This window comes from Oncorhynchus tshawytscha, linkage group LG30, assembly GCF_018296145.1.
Source record: "Oncorhynchus tshawytscha isolate Ot180627B linkage group LG30, Otsh_v2.0, whole genome shotgun sequence".
Classification (NCBI taxonomy): domain Eukaryota; kingdom Metazoa; phylum Chordata; class Actinopteri; order Salmoniformes; family Salmonidae; genus Oncorhynchus; species Oncorhynchus tshawytscha.
In genome coordinates, this window is record NC_056458.1 from 35453823 (window position 1) to 35470770 (window position 16948).

Sequence of the window (16948 nt, forward strand, 5' to 3'; positions counted from 1 at the left end):
TGAGGCTATTAACAGGGGGTACCGGTACAGAGTCAATGTGCGGGGGAACAGGTTATTTGAGGTAATTGCGGTAATATGTACATGTAGATAGAGTTAAAGTGACTATGCATAGATAATAAACAGAGAGTAGCAGCAGCGTAAAAAAGGGGGTGGGGACAATGCAAATAGTCTGGGTAGCCATTTGATTAGCTGTTCAGGAATCTTATGGCTTGGGGGTAGAAGCTATTAAGAAGCCTTTTGGACCTGTACTTGGCGCTTCGGTGTCGTGCGGTAGCGAGAACAGTCTATGACTAGGGTGGCTGGAGTATTTGACAAATCTATATTTGAGCAATTGAGTTTATATGATCAGCAAACAACTGTGATACGGAGAGTGAATGGTGACATTTCTTAGGGGTTAGGGTAGGGTTTGGCCGGCAGGGATGTCCTTGTCCCATCTCGCACTAGCGACTCCTGTGGCAGGCCGGCCAAGTGCACACTGACACGGTCGCCAGGTGCACAGTGTTTCCTCTGACACATTGGTGCGGCTAGCTTCGAGGTTAAATGGGCATTGTGTCAAGAAGCAGTGCGGCTTGGTTGGGTTGTGTTTCGGAGGATGCACAGATGGACAACAGTGGATGGGACCGCCTCATTGAAACAATTGAGCATGTCAAATGCAAGATCCGTGAAGATACTCACACAAAAGGGATATGGGTATGTTATGGACAAGAGCAATGCAAATTTTAATTCAGAGAGACACAACAATTTGTTTCACTGTCTGGCTGAGCTGCATGATAATGCTCACAGGAGGGGGTTCTGACCACCTTGAACTCAGTGATGGAACTGATGGCCCCACAATCCTTAGCCCTGGCCTGTGTGCCTGTGTGCTAATGGTATCAGATAGAACTTCGGACGTCTTTGACTTGAAAGCCTACAATGCAGAACAACATGGCCACTCAAACCGCTTGCCAGTCATCAAGTTACACAATACAATTCTGTGAGTATTTTCACTTACAGCAATGTTGTTTGATATTTATTCACAGGACTGAGTTTGCACTTCCTTCAACAGATATATTCCACTCATTTGCTTCTGTTGACACTCAATGACACTTCTCAGGTTGGACCACTGTCGGATTCAACCAGACAGCTTTGAAACTGTGGCATCATCTCTAATGTGTGCCAACAACTATATCAGAGAACTGGATCTGAGCAACAACAACAATCTCAAATGACAGCATGAATCAAATCAAATCAAAGTTTATTTGTCACGTGCGCAGAATACAACAGGTATGGACCTTACAGTGAAATGCTTACTTACAGGCTCTAACCAATAGTGCAAAAAATGTATGAGGTGAACAACAGGTAAGAAGTAAAACAACAGTAAAAATACAGGCTATATACAGTAGCGAGGCTACATACAGACACCGGTTAGTCAGGCTGATTGAGGTAGTATGTACATGTAGATATGGTTAAAGTGACTATGTATATATGATGAACAGAGAGTAGCAGTAGCGTACAAGAGGGGTTGGCGGGTGGTGGGTGGCGGGACACAATGCAGATAGCCCGACCAACCAATGTGCGGGAGCACTGTTTGGTCGGACCAATTGAGGTAGTATGTACATGAATGTACAGTTAAAGTGACTATGTATATATGATAAACAGAGAGTAGCAACAGCATAAAAAGAGGGGTTGGAGGGGGGACACAATGCACATAGTCCGGGTAGCCATTTGATTACCTGTTCAGGAGTCTCATGGCTTGGGAGTAAAGACTGTTGAGAAGCCTTTTTGTCCTAGACTTGGCACTCCGGTACCGCTTGCCATGTGGTAGTAGAGAGAACAGTCTATGACTGGGGTGGCTGGGGTCTTTGACTATTTTTAGGGCCTTCCTCTGACACCGCCTGGTGTAAAGGTCCTGGATGGCAGGCAGCTTAGCCCCAGTGATGTACTGGGCTGTACACACTGCCCTCTGTAGTGCCTTGCGGTTGGAGGCCGAGCCATTGCCGTACCAGGCAGTGATGCAACCATGCTCTCGATGTTGCAGCTGTATAATTATCCTTTTGAGGATCTCAGGACCCATGCCAAATCTTTTTAGTTTCCTGAGGGGGAAAAGGCTTTGTCGTGCCCTCTTCACGCCTGTCTTGGTGTGTTTGGACCATTCTAGTTTGTTGTTGATGTGGACACCAAGGAACTTGAAGCTCTCAACCTGCTCCACTACAGCCCCGTCGATGAGAATGGGGGCGTGCTCGGTCCTCCTTTTCCTGTAGTCCACAATCATCTTCTTAGTCTTGGTTACGTTGAGGGATAGGTTGTTATTCTGGCACCGCCTGGCCAGGTCTCTGACCTCCATACCACCTGGAGCGGCCCGCCAGGAAGTCCAGGTTCCAGTTGCAGAGGGAGGTGTTTAGTCCCAGGATCCTTAGCTTAGTGAAGTTACTCTGCAATGGTGTCAACCATAAAAGTTCTATGCTGCAGACACTTAGGTGAGTTCAAACTGTTGACCCATCATACGACCATCAGTGTTTCCTGATCAAGTGTGACAGTGAGAGACAGGTACGGTGTGGGATAAAGATCGAAAGTGAGAGGCATACCCAGTGAGCGAAATGATGTTAAAAATATGTTGAAAAGAAGTCTGATGTTAAAGTTAACATTTTAAAGACGTTCTATGTAGAGTTGCAAAGGGTTGGAAACTTTCTGGTTAATCTCCGGAATTTTTCTGAAAGTCTTCCATGGGAAGTTAAGCCCTGGAATTTGGGGAATTTAGCTTAAATTCATCAAAAATGTTAGTTTATAACAGTGAACCTTTTTTGTGGGATAAACACAAGGAAATTGTAGGTCTTGTGGCATATTTTGGTTAAACTATCCCCAATTCAATGGAATTGCAACCCTCTGCATGCACAGTGCATTCTTACATCACATATGCAGTGCACTCTTCCATCACATGTACAGCTGATTGTAAATCTTGCACACTAACGAGATGCTATTGAACCCATACTACTACACTGTCTGAGCCAATGACTACATGCTTTCTGGTAAGTTTTGATTACAATACTGGGTGGGGTGAATATATTTTACAAGACATACATGATTTTTTGTTAACTAGTAAATAGTAGCCTACAGCAAAGTTGTAATGTTCGTTGTCTTCCTCTGATGAGGAGTAAGATAGATTGGACCAAATTGCCGGGTGGTATGTGTCCTTTTTAATATAAAAAAAACTGAACACCAGAAAATAACAATGTGAAACAAACGGAACAGTCCCATGTGGCACAAACACGGAAAATAAACACCCACAACTCAAAAGTGAAACCAGGCTACCTAAGTATGACTCTCAATCAGGGACAATTATTGACAGCTGCCTCTGATTGAGAACCATACTAGGCCGAACACAGAAATCCCAAATTATAGAAAAACGAACATAGACAACCTACCCAACTCACGCCCTGACCATACTAAAACAAAGATAATATAACAGAACTAAGGTCAGAACGTGACAAAGGTGTATTTAAATCATTTCTAACTTGTTAACAATTTTGCTACCACGTGGGTTTAGCTTGCTTGAGCCTGCTAACTGAGGAGTGTTAATTAACCTGTTTCATACATGTTTTATTTTAAAACATTTATCTTACAAAGGAGTTGTTTAATCTAACTTCTTAACTATTTATATGTACCTGGAATTGTATTTGTTGTTTTTATACAATTCCTTTTCTAATCTTTACAGGAAAATGCCACGGGCACTATCTGATGTGTGGAAACATTTAATTGAAGCTAACATAGAAGGAAATGTGTACATTTGTAAATACCATGCCAAATCATATGTGAAGAATGCAACAAAGATGCAGAATCATCTGGCCAAGTGCATAAAGTTCCCTCAGTGTTCACAACAAGCAACCTCTAACAAAAGTCCCTCATTTTCTATTTGAGGTGAAAATGATGAATCAGACACCTTATCGATAGCAACAGCTCATGGTCGTCCTGGAATCAGAAGTTGTTTTGACTCAATGGAGGGACGTAGTCAGATAAATGCTGATGAATGTCTGGCTTAAGTTGTGTATGCAACTGGTTCACCTCTGATGCTCACAGGCAATGTGTATTGGAAGAGATTTCTGAATGTTCTTCGGCCAGCATACACCCCTCCAATCAGACATGCTTTATCTATTAATTTGCTGGATGCAGAGTTTAACAGAGTTCAAGTGAAGGTCAAGCAAATCATAGAGAAAACAGACTGTATTGCAATCATCTCTGATGGGTGGTCGAATGTTCGGGGGCAAGGAATAATTAACTACATTATCTCCACCCCTCAACCAGTATTCTACAAGAGCAGACACAAGGGACAACAGACGCACCAGTCTCTACATTGCAGATGAGCTGAAGGTAGTCATCAATGACCTTGGACCACAGAAGGTATTTGCACTGGTGACAGACAATGCTGCGAACATGAAGGCTGCTTGGTCTAAAGTGAAGGAGTCCTACCCTCACATCACACCCATTGACTGTGCTGCTCATGCATTGAATCTGCTCCTCAAGGACGTCATGGCACTGAAAACAATGGATACACTCTACAAGAGAGCCAAGGAAATGGTTAGGTATGTGAAGGGTCATATTGCAGCAATCTACCTCACCAAGCAAAGTGAGAAGAATAAGAGCACCACATTGAAGCTGCCCAGCAACACACGTCGGGGTGGTGTTGTCATCCTGTTTGACAGTCTCCTGGAGGACGCGGAGTCTCTCAAAGAAATGGCCATATCAATAAAATCATGGCTAAATACCAGTGTGTTGAAAATGTGTCCCATTTTGCTGATATGGACAGCCCCATCAAGAGGATTCTCCTGGATGATGTATTTTGGGAGAGAGTGGTATGTAGCCTGAAACTCCTGAATCCTATAGCAGTAGTCATTGCACGGATTGAGGGAAACAATGCCATCCTGTCTGATGTTCAGACTCTGCTTGCAGATGTAAGAGAAGAGATCCGTACTGCCCTGCCCACTTCACTGTTGCTCCAATCAGAGGAAACTGCAGTTCTGAAATACATAAAAAATCGTGAAGACTTCTGTCTGAAGCCCATACACGCTGCAGCGTACATGTTGGACCCCAAGTATGCTGGCAAGAGCTTCCTGTCTGGTGCAGAGATCAACAAGGCCTATGGTGTCATCACTACCATGTCACACCACCTTCGCCTGGATGAGGACAAGGTTCTTGGCAGTCTGGTGAAGTACACTTCCAAGCAAGGGCTTTGGGGTGGAGATGCAATATGGCAGTTGTGCCAACATATCTCATCAGCCACCTGGTGGAAGGGACTTTGTGGATTTGAGGCTCTTTCCCTTGTTGCCTCCATCATCCTCCAAATCCCACCAACATCAGCCACCTCAGAGCACAACTGGCACTTGTTTGGGAACACACACACCAAAGCACGCAACAGGCTGACCAATACAAGGGTTGAAAAATTGGTGGCCATCTGGGCAAATCTGAGGCTTTTTGAGCCTGACAACAAGCCATCCTCAACAAGGTTGAAAAGTAACAGTGAAGATGAGGCCTCACAATCGGATGTTCAAGAGGTGGACATTGAGGAGGTCCAGGGAGAAGACATGGAAACCTGAGAGGAAGACAACCAAAGCTTTAGTTTCTAGACTATCATTTTACAGATGTATGTTGAAAACATTTTTTGGAAATGCGATGGATAATTGGGGATCATTCAATATTCCCTTTCTTTTGTTGTTCGGTGAAATCATCTCATGTTGAAGAGTCAACTAATTTAATTAAAGTTACATTTTTTAACTAAATTGGTTAAAAAAATTATATTGGAAGGATTTAATAATTTGCAATTATGTCTACTTATGATATGGTAAATGAAAAAAAACATCTGCATTTAAATGGTATTAATATTAATTTACATATATTTCCATTAATTTACATATATTCCTGTTAATTCCCATATATTCCCTTTAATTCCCACGGAAAGTTTCCACCTCTGAATATGCCCCAAAATGTGCAACCCTACTTCTATGGAATATATATTTTATACGGGCATTGAAAAGACAACTCTGCGGATGTTGAAAATCAGTCTTTGTCCTATGTTATAAAGTGCATATTTTAATGACGAAGAAATGTTTAGTTTTTTTGTTTGTCGTTTCTATGGTTTAAATGTCAACTGTACATAATGTCACATAATATCTAGATGTCAGTGATGTGCAGTTCGCAAACAATTCATCATTTTCTTGTACTTTTACCTTTTTTTCTCCCCAACTTGTAGTTTCGGTCTTGTCCCATCTCTGCAACTCCCATCCGGACTCGGGAGTGCCGAAGGTCAAGAGCCATGCATTCTCCGAAACACGACCCTGCCAAGCCGCACTGCTTCTTCACACATTGCTCGCTTAACCCAGATGCACCAATGTGTCGGAGGAAACACTGTCTAGCTGGCGATTATTTTTACTCTTTTTACTGACACCAGAGTCATAATGTATTTTTTTCTGAGTAACTCATTCATTTTAGTTGTTAATTTGACCTGCTGGCCGCAATGAATCCTACTGGCAATATTCGCTCCTCCGGCTCAACGGCTCCAGAGACATGTTCCGACCACCCACTGTCTATCATATGTAGCCTATGCGCAGGAAACTAAATGTTTAGAACTGATTGATCGCATGGTGCAAGTATTAATGCAATGAATTGATTATTGAATATAATTATTTGACATGGACGCAGCCTGGTAGAACTAAAAAAATGGATACACAGCCTACCTCTGCTCAACAAACTCGAGAACTAATCATGTGGGTGGCTAGCTGCTGCAGTTCGCTGACGATATTGTGCTATTCTCCCTTGCAGCAGTCAAGCAATTGCATTCCGCCAAGAATTGTTGACAATCTATTCTTGTTGCAGCTGCAACGGACCTCATTTCAACGTTATCAGGAAATAATCTTATTTGTATGCCTAGCAATGACAAATGTACATCGTTTGAAGCACACTTTTATACGTCTCAGTCACAAGTGGTAGCTCCTATAAGCCCATGATGGTGAACGAGAGAGTGGTAGAATCATGATTATTTTGAGATTTTTGTTCATTGTTCAGCCGGTAATGGATACTGCGTACTCTGGACATGACTGAATCAAATTAACGGAATGAGTCGAAGGATTCAGTAAAAAGGGCCACTCCTATAATGTTTGAGGAAAGCATTATGTCAGATATAAAAAATACTAAATAAAAAGCTAATTGGAGCAAAAGAGATATTGAAGTATGAAATATGTATAATTGCTGTCATATATCACTCACACTTATGTTAGTCATTTCATATCCTTCAGAATTGGTAGTGATAATTTTCTAGTGCTTTTGACACAATCAACATAACACTTTAACAATCTACAACAACATTCTCAGTAATGGTTATGGAAACATTTGACTTGCCATGACTGTGATATGTGGTTGTTTATCCACCTTAGTTGAATGCACAGACTGTAAGTCGCTCTGGATAAGTGTCTGCTAAATTACCAGAATGTAAATGTGAAAACGAACACTTGCAAAGCACACTGGGTATATTTCTGATGAGATCTGCCCCCAAACAAGGCCTGAATTTGGTCGGTCTGCCCTTGCCTTGATTTGAACGTCTAGAGACGTTGATTTTTGGGCCGGTCCGAAACAAATCTAAACCAATCATTGACTCTATTTTTAGGCCAAATGAAGGCCGTTCCGGCCCAAATCGGAACCAATCATAGACATCTATTTTTAGGCCAAATCCAGGCTGGACGGGACCAAAAATCACTGTCTGTGGATGCTCAAATCAACATCCATGGACTGGGTAGGGGTAAAGGTATCCAGAGAGAATTTTCATTTCAAGGTGAACTGCTCTGATTGTTTGGATGTGCACTGTCACTTCAAATTCTCTTTATCTTTTCCTCCTCATCTCCACTCTCTGAAGACTGGAGAGGTGTAGACTAACCGAGAAGGCTTGTGAGGGTCTGGCCTCAGTGATCAGATCAAACCAAACTAGGGTGGAGGATTTGAATGTCAGTGATAATGAGCTGCGGGATTCTGTAGCTGAACTGATTTTTTATGGGTTTATGGCTCCTCACTGCAAATTGCAGAGACTTTGGTTAGTTCCTTTGACATTTGCTCTGGATGCACTTATTGATGTTCACAACAAAACCCTGCATGCTGTGAAGTACTTGAACTTGAGGGGTCAGTTTTATTAAGCTTAGTCCTGGAATAAGAAGCATATTCAATGGATATTTTTTGTTTGAAGTCCAGGACTACACTGTACAAAATATAGTAGTTTTTACTGTAAATTACTGGCAGCCAGTTACCTGTAAGTTACTGTAAAAAAGGTACTGTATGTTAGCATAAATTACAGTCACTTTGGTTTAACATTACATTACTGTAAACTTACAGGTAACTGGCTGCACAAACAACAGTGTACGCTTAAACTGTCACAGGGTGTCTTTACGCAGGGAAGGTATGGAGCCACAGGGCACCTCTGCATTTTTCTTTGTGTGTCATTCCACCAAAAATCTGAAAATAACTATTTATATTTGCCCATGATGTACCCAATGAGATAAATGAAATGGAAGTGCCTTTCTCCTGTTGAAAGCATGGCATCCTTCAACATCTCTGAGGAGGTGTGTTTAAAAATAAATAAAAAGTAACCTTAATTTAACTAGGCAAGTCAGTAAAGAACAAATTCTTATTTTCAATGATGGCCTAGGAACAGTGTGGTTAACTGCTTTGTTCAGGGGCAGAACGACAGATTTTTGTCCTGTCAGCTCAGGGATTTGAGCTTTCAACCTTGCGGTTACTAGCCCAACGCTCTAACCACTAGGCTACCTGCCACCTCTTGCACTGAGATGCAGTGCCTTAGACTGCTGTGCCACTCAGGAGCCCAATTGAATGTATTTTTATTTCCCTCAAGCAAGATCTCACCTAGGGCCTGTCATGCCAAATAGTGTCCCCCTGCCAAAAAGTGTTCCCCCCCTACGTCACAATGGGATTCGATGAGTTCTAGCTTCTGTTGCTAGGGCTGTTGCTAGAACTTGCAAAATTCTGACCGGATTACGTAATGAACCAAAGCATCCATTGCTATGCTGGTTGCTTGGCTGTATTTTACCTTGTAGCGGTCACGAAGGAAGGAGGACGAGGGCAGTTCTTGTTCTATTTCACCTCAAAACGCTCGCTCAGTCTGTGCAAATTTATTACCTCAGAATTGCTCTCCAAGGACAGTGTTTTTGACAGTGACAACCTGCTGACTACCTGCTGCCTCAAAGGAGCGAAAAGACTGGAAAGAGAACACTTTCCTTACCATATCGTTGTTTTTATATGAGAAAATATTGTTAAATAGGAAGAAATAATTGATGCTGTTTTTAGATTGACTTTGCTAGCTAGTGTACTTATTTACCTCAGCCTGCCTAGTCAGAGGTGCATCAACATTCAGACTAACGTTAAGCAATTAACTTCTATTAGAAGAACCATTTTCCATCTAGCTACTTGGTCATCTACATGTTGCTAGCTATACATGTAATTATATGTCATATTAAGGTATCTAGCTATAAGTTAAACCTGATTAATCAAATGGATAGGTGTAAGCAATTATGGTAATTTCAAATACCCTTAACTAGGTGTCTTTGCCAGACAGACACAGAGGGGAGGGGAGAAAGGATGAAAGTGAGAGAGGGAGCGAGGTGGGAAGAGAGTGGAAGACAGACAGAGAGAAACAGAGAGAGAAAGACAGCAGTGCAAATGTACTTAGACTTGTGTATTTCAGCAACTCTTCTCTTCCAACTTGTTAGGCAATCATATGTACGGGGAAGGATGGCCAGCCACTCAGGAGGGTGATTTTTACTAAGAAGGAGAAGGAGGCCGTGTTGGCCATTTCGGAGTGAAGCGCATGATTGTCAAAATCAACCTACACTTCTTCTGATGGGGAATTGTCAAGGAGTTGGACAGCTTGGCAATTGAAATAACCTTCTGTTTATCAATCACATTCTATTACAGGATATCTGAAATTATTATGATTTCAATGAATGTCATATCAGAGAGCACACAATGTGCACACAAAATAACCTGAAGCTAGTGTTAGTTTCCCTAGCACTTGGTGGAAGCCAATCTTCTCCAGTTGGAGCAGTTGGATGGTCGACCACTGAAAGCACTGATGCCCTACACTGTGGTGAAGCCCAATACGCAAAGTATGTTAAGCTTTGGTTGACATTTGAGAAAGCAAGAAATGGTAGTTATGCTGAGCTTATAAAAATGTACCTCTTCAATTTACCTCTCCACATGACTTTAGGACCATCGACTGTCCGAAACCCCCCAGGAGGTATCCCATCTACCAGAACCAATGAGTTCAGATCAGTCTGATTCTCTGTGCTCTGAGTTGGAGGGGGACCAGCTATATGTAGGCTATACCTTCCAAAAGTGTTGAAAGTACATAACTCCCATTTATAACACTGCACTAATCCATCAAAATGTCTCACAGTAAAGTGTAACCTGCGTGTTTGATTGTTTACGTCTCTGTCTCCTACCCTGTTCCCTTTAACTCTGCTCCTGTTTTCCAGGACCTAGGGGTTCTGCCCAGCACCCAGACGTGGGTCCACCTGATGTCTTCAATTACCAACCTCCCTCCAACTTTTCATGACATCATCTACAGCTACTGTTGTTGTCATTATCTGCTAAGAAACTTTTATTTCTCTATCATACTGAGCACATAATATGTGACATACCCAGATTAACTAAAAACATTAGCACTGCAAACACTCAGAACAAAGAGAGCAGTCTACGTCTTCAAGTCCCCCATCCGAGACTGGCTAGCTGTTGAGAACAAATGACAGGCAGAACCTCCCAACCACACAGCAACCACCTCCGGAATATTCCACATACCATAATTCAGTATTTTAGTCTATGATTGTCATGTGAGTGTAAATTGTCTGTGAAAATAAATGAATGACACAACTGTACCAAAAAATATCAAAGTTGTGTTAAATCTTAAACATTGCCAGGTTGGTTTTCAAAGCTGTTTTACAAGGTGTTCATTATTGTAAGTTGTAAGGTGCCCTTTGATGGTATTTATTTGTTCTACATTATTCACTGTTGTATCCTAGGAATTACAATAGATATATATTTGTATTTTTTTTCTCACCTTTATTTAACCAGGTCGGCCAGTTGAGAACAAGGTCTCAATTACAACTGTGACCTGGCCAAGATAAAGCAAAGCAGTGCGACAAAACAACAACACAGAGTTACACATGGAATAAACAAACGTACAGTCAATAACACAATAGAAAAATCTGTATACAGTGTGTGCAAATGGAGTAAGGAGGTAAGGCAATAAATAGACCATAGTAATTGCAATTTAGCAATTAGCACTGGAGTGACAGATGTGCAGATGTGGATGTGCAAGTAGAAATACTGGTTTGCAAACCGCAGAGTAGATGAACGGATGATCTCTGCATGTGTGATTCCCACCGTGAAGCATAGAGGAGGAGGTGAGGGTGTGGGAGTGTTTCGCTGGTGACACTCATTTATTTAGAATTCAAGGCACACTTAACCAGCATGTATACCACAGCATTCTGCAGAGACATGCCATCCCATCTGGTTTGCGCTTAGTGGGACTATAATTTGTTTTTCAACAGGACAATGACCCAATAAACCTACAGGCTGTGTAAGGGCTATTTGACCAAGAAGGAGAGTGGAGAGTGCTGCATCAGATGACCTGGCTTCCACAATCATCCAACCTCAACTCAATTGAGATGGTTTGGGATGAGTTGGACCACAGAGTGACTTCTTTAAATAGTACCCACAAAACACCAGTCTCAACGTCAACAGTGAAGAGGCGACTCCGTGATGCTGGCCATCTAGGCAGAGTTGCAAAGAAAAAGCCATTTCTCAGACTGGTCAATAAAAATAAAAGTTTAAGATGGGCAAAAGAACACAGCCACTGGACAGAGGAACTCTGCCTAGAAGGCCAGCATCCCAGAGTTGCCTCTTCACTGTTCACGTTGAAACAGGTGTTTTGCGGGTACAATTTAATTATGCTGCCAGTTGAGGACTTGTGAGGTTCCGTTTCTCAAACTAGACAGTCTAATGTACTTGTCCTCTTGCTCAGTTGTGCACTGGGGCCTCCCACTCCTCTTTCTATTCTGGTTAGAGCCCGTTTGCACTGTTCTGTGAGGGGAGTAGTACACAGCAATTTGACCATGAATGCCTGATTCACGAAGTCTTCTCTGAACAGTTGATGTTGAGATGTGTCTGTTACTTGAACTCTGTGAAGCATTTAATAGGGCTGCAATTTCAGAGGCTGGTAACTTGAACCTGTCCTCTGCAGCAGAGGTAACTCTGGGTCTTCTTTTCCCGTGGCGGTCAATATGAGAGACAGTTTCATCATAGCGCTTGATAGGTTTTGCCACTGCACTTAAAGGAACTTTCAAAATTCTTGAAATTTTCCTGATTAACTGACCTTCATGTCTTAAAGTAATGATGGACTAATCATTTATCTTTGGTTATTTAAGCTGTTCTTGCCATAATATGGACTTGGTATTTTACCAAATAGGGCTATCTTCTGTATACCACCCCTAACTTGTCACAACAACTGATTGGCTCAAACACATTAAGAAGGAAAGAAATTCCACATATTAACTTTTAACAAGACACACCAGTTAATTGAAATGCATTCCAGGTGACTACCTCATGATGCTGGTTAAGAGAATGCCATGAGTGTGCAAAGATGTCATCAAGGCAAAGGGTGGCTACTTTGAAGTAATATATTTTGATTTGTTTAACACATTTTTGGTTACTACATGATTCCATATGTGTTATTTCATAGTTTGAAGTATTCACATTTTTTTCTACAATGTAGACAATAGTACAAATAAATAAAAACCCTTGAATGAGTAGGTGTGTCCAAACTTTTGACTGGTAATGTATATCTTTGGGCAGAGCTGCCTTGGTCTCGGTAGTTTCAACAAGTTCTTCGTCAGAAAGAGTTAAGTTCATAATTTGGTTGTCCCAATTGAGTTATTATTAATGACAGAAAAATCATTTGAGAATTTCGTCGACATCATCGGCCGATAATTCAGTGTAGCCATTTAGTGTTGCCTAACTACATTTTAAGAGTAAGTTATTATATACTTATGATGTCATTGTTTATCATGGCGCATTCAATCAGAATTGCATTTCATATATTAACATAAGCCATTTTATTTATGTACCGAAACTGTCCTTGAGATGTAGTCGGCATTATAGTATATAACGGCTCATAAAAATAATAGTTCAATTAAAGTAGACTTAACACAGCCAGCCAGGTTTTAATAGTATAATGAAACATGTATTTTCATGACATTCAGCAAACTTTAAGCAAACATCAAATTATCAAGTTTCTATCATATGAAGGGATCAAATTTGTTTAAATGAAAATGTGATAAAGAAGAAAAAGATTCCTGGTGAACTGTTTCAATATGAACTATGGTGTAATTGTAAGACATTTTATTTAATGTACACTCAAATCTTTTCACAAAATACAGACTTTTACAGGGCAGTATCATGTTTAAATCTATTTGGTAAAAGGGCATTTCTCAGTAATGGGCATTTCTCAGTAATGCTTCTCTAAATCCCAACAAAAAGGTATATGTGGTCAGGCTAAAGTGTTGAGTAAATCTGCAAATGCTTTCAAATGAAAGTTATTTGAACACAGATCTAAAATTCTACAGTACCCTGCACTGGATGGTACAGCTACAATCATAGGAAACAAGAGTTGGATTGAATATGGTCACTAAACCGAATGCTACTGTACCTTCCTAGAAGTGTCTGCTGTATTTAAAGAACAGAAGAAATGACATCAATAAGTCATGTTTTTGTATTTTCTTCCTCTCTACTCCATTGACTTTCTCCATACTTTGTTGGGGGGGTTGTATCATTTGATTTACACAACAAGCCTACCTCTCTGATATTACCAATACAAGCATGGTGTAATTGTAAGACATATTTAATGTACACTCAAATCTGTTTGCAAAATACAGACTTTTACAGGGCAGTATCATGTTTTATCTATTTGGTAAAAGCAAAGAAATAAATTATCTAGGGCATTTCTCAGTAATAGTTCTGTAAACCAAAGAAACAGGTGCGTGTGGTCAGGCTAAATTGTTGAGTAAATCTGCGAACTGAGGTTACGTGCCCCAATTTTATGAAAATGAAAGTGTTTTGAACATGTATTTAAACACAGATCTAAAAATCGACATCAAAATGATATAAGACAGTACCATAGACTTGGTGGTACAGCTACAATCATAGGAAACAAGTGTTAGATTGAATAGGGTCCCTAAAACCAATGATACTGCACCTTCCTAGAAGCGTCTACTGTATTTAAAGAACAATTGAGAAGAAAAGACATCAATAAGTCATGTCTTTGTATTTTTTTCTCCCTATTTCATTGACTAATGGTTTCAGTTGAAAATCAAAACAGCATGGATGCTGCAGTGGTCACGTTGTCCCATCTTCAATAGGTGCACCTCCTGCCTGTCGTAGGTCTTGTGTGGCAAACTGTGCGGCCACTGAATCCAGAATATTCCATTTCTGGAATTGAGGTTTCACATATGGTGGTGGTGGAGACCATGTGCAATGGGCCACCATGTCAGGGAGAGCCACAGCCAACCACGACATCCTGCCTGGGATGGAGTGAGTGGCTGTACTAGGGACTCCGGAGGAGTGTGGTGGGGTGTTGACAGGGGTCTAGTAAGGCTAAAATAGTGATGCACTGTCTGGAATATTCCAACCTGCCTCTCTTGATTGTCTGTTTGAGGGCTGTGTACACCATGGCATGTGGCTGGGATTAGGACATTTCACTGTAGATTAAAACCTTCATGGCAACTTGCTCAGAGAAGGAGTTCCCGAATTGATCCTGTCTCTGCAGTTTGGCCCATGGTTTTACTTAGCAGGTACGTGAAGTGTATTTTCCACTGTTTAGATAGACAGACCAACAATGTGACAGTGATCTATTTCTTAAGTGGTATTGACATTTTTATAAGTGCCAAGTTGTGTGTGTATGTTTGCTGAATAGGAAATTGTGAAAAAAGGCTGTTGTCTTTTTAAGGGCAGAAATAGTGTTGCCTCATTGAGTTTTATTAGAGGACGAGTGACTTATGTTAAACGGTTACTTGGGGAGAGGTTGCCATAGTTATTTAAAACAGAGATTGTAAAGTGCAAGGGCATCACTGTTGTTTGGTTTCCCTTCAGTGGAACTGCTGCCAGGGATTTGTTTAGTCAATTACATAACAGGGGAACAATTAGAACCACAAATGTACTCATGCCACTTTGTAGGGTGGGTAACTGTGAAATATCAAATGTAACTTTTATCAACTATTTCATCTCCTAAGGCACTGAAAACATAATAGAACACAACATGTTGTGTTTTATCTCCTTTATCTAAGGCAAATAAAATATGTCCTGTTACAGGAAGAAACATTTGTAGAATATCAAAGACACATTTCAAATCTATTGCTGACGAGCTGTTTTATGAACAAGGTTAGTGAACAATATAAATGGGGGATACGTTTTTTCAAAAGTTTATCTGAGATAAACAACACTCAAGTTCTTATTCTTTTTTTCTATATTCATTTTATTGATGTTCATTTTCCGTAACCAAATAAAACTAGTCTGTCAGCTAATTGACCACTTTGTGGTTCCTCCATTGCGGTTTATCCCGGCCTTACACAATTGTTATTGTTTTTTCCCCAGAGCTCAGGATGTTTCAGTTCGTCCAGAGGCCCATCCACGACTACCTGACAGAGCGCAGAAACCGCCGGACCCGGCTGGAGACCAAATATGGCTGCTGCAACATTAAGTTTGGCAACATCAAGTACCACAACCACTTTGCCTTCCTGGTGGAGATCCGCTGGTATTCCGTCCTCCTTCACAGGCAGCTGGTTCATCTTCAGCCTTCTATGGCACTGGACCGCCAAGAGCAATGGGGATCTATTTGGACAGAACTTCACAGCCAGTCATGCCCACTGTATAGTCAATGTTAATGATCTCACCATGTCTTTCCTGTACCCCTTAGAGACCCAGACCACCATTGGTTATGGTGGACGGGCACTCACCAGGCACTGCCCTGGCACCGTGGCCATCATCGTCGTCCAATCCCTCTTTGCGGTCTTTATCAACTGCTTCATGTGTGGGGTGATCATGTGTGGGGTGATCTCTTCCCAAGAAGAGGGAAAAGACAGTGACTTTCAGTGATGCAGTGGTCATCTGCCTGAACAAGGACCGGCTGTGCCTGGTGATTCGAGTGGCCAACCTCCGTAAGACCTTACTCACCGGGAGCCAAATCTACGGCAAGCTGCTTAGGACAACTGTCACGCCGGACAGTGAAACTATAATTCTGGACCAGGTAGGCATTGACTTTGCAGTGGACGCTGGCCAGGACAACCTGTTTTTTGTCTGCCTGTTGACATTGTACCATGTCACTGACAAGGCCAGTCCGTTCTACGGCATGACAGCAGACTCCCTCCAGCAGCAGAACTTTGAGCTGGTGGTCTTTCTGGACAGGACGGCCGAGTCCACCAGCTCCGCCTGCCAGGTATGGACCTCCTTCATCCCCCAGGATGGGGATACAGCTTCCTGCCCATTATCTCCCGCGACCAGATGGGCAAGTACTGCGTGGACTTTTCCAACTTCTCCAGAACCGTGCCGATGACTACCCCACACTGTCCACTACTTTCAGAGTAATTTAGGCCAATGCAACAGCAACAGCAACAGTAACCAAAACAACCACCACAAGAAGCTGGGTATTGACAACCCCGGATTCAAGGTGATGGACATTCAAGACACAATGGATGTCACAAAAATGTGAGCTGGAGGAAATGTACCAGTGTAAACCACAGACAGACAGCAGCCCCCACGATGTGGGACATGGGTCAGGGAGGAAAATGTGGGTTAAACTCTTGTTTATGACAGTAGTCAGGTCCTCTCTATAGATTGTCAGTCCGGAAAGCAAATTTTGTGGTCAGGGGCT

At 41.8% G+C, this 16948-nt stretch overlaps 2 protein-coding genes across 10 annotated transcripts in view; both read left to right on the plus strand.

The window, feature by feature from the left end:
- The window catches only part of LOC112228341 (CMP-N-acetylneuraminate-beta-galactosamide-alpha-2,3-sialyltransferase 4), a 48352-nt gene extending 40113 nt beyond the window's left edge, over positions 1–8239 (plus strand). For 4 of the 9 annotated variants that reach the window (XM_042308972.1, XM_042308973.1, XM_042308970.1 and 1 more), the window contains one exon: positions 6221–7195. In XM_042308972.1, coding sequence (XP_042164906.1) covers positions 6221–6412 — 192 coding nt within the window. In that variant the 3' untranslated portion in view covers positions 6413–7195. Of the gene's footprint in view, positions 1–6220 lie in introns of all 9 variants that reach the window. The other 5 variants (XM_042308977.1, XM_042308978.1, XM_042308975.1 and 2 more) reach the window with 4 other exon arrangements.
- A 7364-nt stretch (positions 8240–15603) lies between these two features.
- On the plus strand, positions 15604–16688 carry kcnj1b (potassium inwardly rectifying channel subfamily J member 1b). Its single transcript, XM_042309711.1, is given in 4 exon segments — positions 15604–15844; positions 15846–16131; positions 16133–16535; positions 16538–16688. Coding segments are annotated over 4 exon segments (978 nt in total). The 5' UTR covers positions 15604–15680; the 3' UTR covers positions 16663–16688.
- The last annotated feature ends 260 nt before the right edge of the window (positions 16689–16948 follow it).